Source organism: Electrona antarctica (assembly GCF_951216825.1).
Source record: "Electrona antarctica genome assembly, chromosome: 6".
Classification (NCBI taxonomy): domain Eukaryota; kingdom Metazoa; phylum Chordata; class Actinopteri; order Myctophiformes; family Myctophidae; genus Electrona; species Electrona antarctica.
The window spans coordinates 30,908,432-30,914,431 of NC_136811.1; the positions used below are offsets into that span (position 1 = coordinate 30,908,432).

A 6,000-nucleotide genomic window follows, 5' to 3' on the forward strand; every position below is an offset into this window, starting at 1 on the left:
CCCATGGATTGCTTATTTGCTCTTTCATGTTTGACACACAGAATCAAATTTTGCTTTGTATACATTTATTTCTGTGTACAGTACTCGTATTACTCTATAAATTCATAAACTTCAGTCATTGTGTCCTTTATGGCAGCATGGCATATGGTAGGACGAGGAGGTTCTGTGAGTGTCAACTGTCAATGTCTCACAGGGCAGTATAAAAAATAAGAATTTGAAAATCATTGTAGCTGCTATAGCAAACTATACAAGATATACAAAAAACACACAATTATGTGTAAGGAAGGGGTAAAAACATATTTGGGAGGAAACCCCTTTTGTGTTGTTTTGTCTATGACATCTTTGTGTCGAAGCTTCTCAGTCATTGTTGGGTTAATTTTATATAAGGCGAACAAAAAACATCCATCCTATACATGTGTGTAGACTGTAGAAGCTATCAGTCAGTGGGTTCATTTAAAAAAAATCTATCTTATACAGAGATTGTCACATTGCTGACCCAACTATTTCCCTCTTTCAGGACTCGTTGTTCAGCTCTATACTGGATGACCCTTACCTGAGTTTCCAGCTCACCGCCAGACCCAACCAGCAGGTAAGAATCACAATTGAGTCAGACAGCCTGAACTGTGGTGTGTTTTATGAGATGATGGTATTTACTATTTAACTGTAGTCTAATTTTATGAATGAGTGAGTATTGTCAATTTGTGTACGCGTCTGTTTTTGTGCACTGCTGCTGTGTAGTTGGAGCAATAAATCTCTATTGTTGTTTTCCCCTCAAGTTCAACATGGAGAGTCAGGGTGACGGCCTGTCGTTGAACCACAGTGCCCTGGGCTGTGGCAGTGGTATGGACAAAGGCCAGTACCCGTCATCCCAGGGTTCCCTTGACCTCCAGGACCCAGGAGACCAACAGCTTCTCAGCAACCTGAACCGAAACTACAGCAGTGGGGACGGCCAACATAATGTTCCCAACATCATCCTCACTGGTGAGACCCGCTCCATCTAGCACTAATTCCACATTCATACTGTACGTTCCTGAGGTTGATGATGAGATAGATGGTCAGTAAGTATGTAGTGGTGAGCAAGCTTTTTTCAAGTGCTTGGCCATTATTATCAGTAACAATTAACCCATTAAGACCTGAGGCAGATTTAAAAAAAAATGTCACTATGATGTAAATATTTACATGGCGCAATGCGATGCTAATTATTTAATTACTATAAGATGTGATTAGACTCATCCCTAGTTATCAGTATCACTAACTACCCCTATATTTTTAATTTCTAAATGATTCATGATGGGGTTGAAGTTTATTACCTCAACGTCATTTCAGACTTGCTACATGTAATCAGCTTTGTCAGCTGTGATTTGCGATGGACTGTTTGTGAAAATTCTCAACAGAGATAAGGGACATTTGTATGTTTTTGTAATCAACGTTTTTTAATGTTTTTTCAATAGCAAAATGCACATGACTTACAAAAAGGAAAAAGACCAGAAATTCGGTAAACAGTCAGCAACACGTTACATTTCTACTTCTACTAAAGAAAGAGACAGCGATGGAGCCATACGTTCTGTGTGACATGTTAAACATGAGGCAGCGCACACGTATTTTGAATGCCTTTGGCAGAGTTCAAATGAGCCATTTTAATCTAGATTAACTTCAGGATTGCAGTGAGATTAATCACACCCGTGTGAAGTAAGTGGTGCAACTCCGTGTGGGGGTGGGGGGGTTCCAGACCCACAGGAACGCACCCAGGGTGCCGGCCCGATTCCGGCGAGCCGCCCCACGTCCGAAACGGTTGAGAAATGACTGTGTGGGGGTCCCGCTACTGTACCCTCTACTGTGCTGTACTGTACTGTCACTGTACTGTACTGGCACACCCGAAATCACCATATATACAGTTAATATGTGTTTGTGTGTGTGTTAGGTTGCGCACAGGTGGTGAAAAACAACCATCTGTTTTCGTGCTCAGACGCACCCACCCACACACATAGTCACTTAAGGAAGTGGTTGCACCACTTAAAAAAATGATCTATGCCCACCACTAATATATATATATATATATATATATATATATATATATTCCCAATTCCTCCCACTGCTGACCCCTACTGGTTGGCCTTATGTAGGCAATCACACGCCTCCACTGATACATGTGAATCCGCCAGTCCAATTCTTTTCACCTGACAGCTAAGAGTTTTACCAGGAGGACGTAAAGCGTGTGAAGGTACCCTATTCTTCCCAGTTCAGCTCCCCACTGGCATCCTGACCAACTTGTAGGAGTTGCTAGTGCACCGACAGTGATCGCCCTCTGCTACTGGTTTCCCACTCTCAAACATGGCCAACTGTGTTCCTTGGGATGCTCGGCAGATGTACTATGCAGAGGATTCAAACCATTAGTCTCTGCGGTGGTGGGCAGACCTTCACCCCTCCCCTGCACCACCCGGCTACCCCCAACTAAAACAGTTTTTAGTAATAATTTATTGAATTGAAACACAATTTAAAATGTATTTGAATGACCTAACAAACATGGATGTATAGAAAATGTACATTTGACTGGTTATTTTGTTGATCAAAAGCGACTTCAAATGAGTAATATATTAGTTTATTGGTTTAGATTTTGGTGGACAGATTTGTTTTTATCCCTGGCATAGTATAACATGACAGCCGGTCCTCTCCCCAGGTGACTCTCCACCAGCCCTGTCCAAGGAGATAGCCAGCGCCTTGTCCCATGTCCCTGGTTTTGAGATGGACCCTTTCTGCCTAGATGACCCTTTAAGGATGGACCCCCTGGCTCTGGATATGCTAGACGGTGACCTGATGCTAGCAGACCCGGCTGTAGAGGACTCTTTCCGCTCTGACCGGCTGAAGTGATTTAACCCCCTCCAGGATTATGGGTGTTGACATGGAGAGAGCAGTGGAGACCAGTGGAGACAAAGCGAGACAGGTAGAGAAGGCAGGGATCAGTGCTGCCTTCCTTGTCCACCCTGCCTTTCCTTGAGAGCTTGGTCTACCAGAGGGTCTACAGAGTAAGGTTTGGCAACAGTCTGATCCATTTTTGATTGGGAATATGTACGGCTCTCTTTGACACTGTTGGAGAGACGGCAGAAGATTTGCCAGAAGGCGGAGTGAACTGAGGGGGTGGGAGGGATAACCTTTCCGTTGCATCAAAGGCACTTAACTGAGAATGCTCTTGCAATGCTTGAAGTCAAGGAAAAGCAAGATGTTTTTAGGCATTAGCTTGTACGAGTGTTATCTGCATGTTAATGAAAAATGCACTTGGGATAATGCAAACACGCAGGGATCGTGCATGTGTTGTCAGCTTTATGTAAAAACACATCAGCAAGTCAGCGTCACTTAAGGATGCCATCTCAAAAAGCATATGCATACATTAAACCAGGACTTTCCATGTGCTTTTTGACTTTTGGCTTTCCCTGTATCCTTTATTGTACCTGGTGGTAATGTTGGCCACAGTAAAGAGCGTTTTGAATTATTCTCCCCTCTTCTCATCAACCCAACAACAGCTTCATAGTAACTGGCTCTAAGCTAATAATGTGTCATAGGTTTTATTTCTTTTAAGATTTGAATAAGGTCAAGCATTATGTTGTTCTAACTAGCAGAAATGGCAATCCATCTAGGCAAAGTCTTTAAATGGTTTGTTCTCCCTCCTGGGCTGGATGAAGCCTTCTCAGGAGTATGTACAGTACATGATAATACATGTACCGTAGCCTTGTTGGTTTTGTGATGATTACAATTTGGCCAGTGGCCATTTTGTGTCAGGATACGCAGAGATGATTTGGGTGGACAACCTCAATACATTGGAATACTCAACTTTATTTTTAAACCCATACCTATTACCACCAGACATTTCATGTCTCTCAAACAGAAATCTCTGACCTCACTCAGTTACAGTCATCCAGTCCAAGTCGCTTCAAAAGATGAAAATAACGCAATCTCTTAACTGTCAGTGAATCAATAATAAAACGTAGCTCAACAAGTGTCTATACTCTTCTGGAGCCCTGTGTGATGGTCCAGCATGCAGCTCCTTGTCCCAAAGCCAGTCCATCAGCTATCTGTCTCTGAATATGGATAGTGTTTGTGAGCTCAAGCCATGGGCCCTCTCGCTCTTGACTAGCACTGTGTGCCTGCTTTAATGTGTAGCTTGCCTACTAGTTAATATACTTGTCTCTTTATGCACATTCCCTTTATAGCTAATAGTAGTGACTACTGTATGTCACTAAAAACTGTTTAAATGCTATATATATATATACCGGTATTAAGCCAAATCTGTACTTGCCTGCTGTCTTATAGATTGGCTGTGTGTGAACTTGGGCTTATGCGTTTCAGTTATTGTACTGAAAGTCTTGAATGATGGACGGGATCAGTGCTTTCTGTGTAAAGCCCAAGTTAGAGGCAATACAGGGTTCCTACACATATCTGTAAAAGTACTGTGGTTTTATACCACCTCTCAATAGTAAGTATTTTACGTAGCAGGTTCCGGTTTAGTGTCAACTTGTTTGTCATTAATACCCACAGAGACGCCTTTAATTACTTCACAAAAACATTATAGTATTTCTGTATGATCAGAAACGATCAGAATAATATAGATATAGCTATAGAACTTTCCACAATTGACAACATAAACATTCTAAATGGGTCCAAGTTTATGGACATCATGTTGCCGTGATTGTGAATATTATCAGTAGTTGAAGGAAGTATTCCACAGAGGGGTCTATAAAGTTCAATGGATTCATCATTTGAACATTTTGATGAAAATCATCAAAACCAGTCAGAAAAGAATGTCATTTTGAAACCAAAGGTGTGTATGAACCCTGTGTATGCCGAAACACCCCTTTCCTATTGTATTGCTTAAATTATGACTGCTACAATCCTTTGGTCTTTGAGCTTTAGAATCCCTTATAGTCAGGTTTTTAAAGGGGAATTTAATTGAAATTGGCTTTTCAATCATTTCTCTGTAACATTAGATTTTTAAACAGATGAATTTCAAGCCATTTAGAAATCTGGGTAGAGAGAAAGGATGAAATGCAACAGATCTAACCTCTCAGGACATTTCAATTACTGTAGGTCTATGCACTAACTAGTTACAATTAAGTTAACATTTTTACTTTTTTCAATTGCTTTGAGTTATGAGCTCTCAAGATTGTTGAAAGGAAGATTTTTGGACAATAGATTTCCTGTATCTAAATTAAATTATTAACTAAAATAGGTTGGTGCAAACAAAAACATATATATTGGAGCACCATTAGTCATTTTGATCTTGAAATAAATCTAACTTCTGATAGATTTAAAAACTAAACAACAACTTTTGCAGAACAACAAAATGTTGAATGTCAGTTTCTGATGGAATTCACCTTTAACCTTAGTCACTGTGATTGACACCCCTTAACCCTGCCTAATTGACACCCCTTAACCCTGACTAATTAAGGCAAATTTATACTTTGTCAGACACTATGTCGCTCCATGAAAATAACATTCTCTTAATATGTTATCATAGTTGAGTGACACGATCTTGCAAAGTGTAAATTAGACTTTACCTGCACCTGCTGCATTTGTCTTGCCACAGTAAGGGCCATAGCCAGAATATAGTACTAACCTATTTTTATGTAACAAAGGTAGTTATTACTACTATGCAACAAAAAAAGTTTTATTTTTTAATTAAAGGTTGTCTAAATGTATATAATTGTATCTTGAAAGATTATATATATATATATATATATATATATATATATATATATATATATATATATATAACAAGACTATATAAATTTAAGCCACAACCTGAGATCGGTTTGGAAGCGCAACAGCTTTTGACCAACTAGCTCGTTGATTTTCAATGAAAAAGGTGTTCTTGTGTGTCTTATGTCTGTTGGTTGTCGTTTATCAGTACCTTATCTGGCATTTTCCCTCCTACTTTGTGTATAAGTGCTGTTATTACCACAGTACACATCATAGCTGTACTAGTTTCCCCCTCTACATTCAATAATT

The 6,000-nt window shown here is 39.9% G+C and overlaps 1 protein-coding gene across 2 annotated transcripts in view; it reads left to right on the top strand.

Moving 5' to 3' along the window:
- LOC306924315 (CREB-regulated transcription coactivator 2) overlaps positions 1–5,684 on the top strand; it is a 32,502-nt gene extending 26,818 nt beyond the window's left edge. For both annotated transcript variants that reach the window (XM_079502800.1, XM_079502801.1), the window contains 3 exons: positions 518–589; positions 777–981; positions 2,678–5,684. In XM_079502800.1, coding sequence (XP_079358926.1) covers positions 518–589; positions 777–981; positions 2,678–2,868 — 468 coding nt within the window. In that variant the 3' untranslated portion in view covers positions 2,869–5,684. The remainder of the gene's footprint in view (positions 1–517; positions 590–776; positions 982–2,677) is intronic.
- The last annotated feature ends 316 nt before the right edge of the window (positions 5,685–6,000 follow it).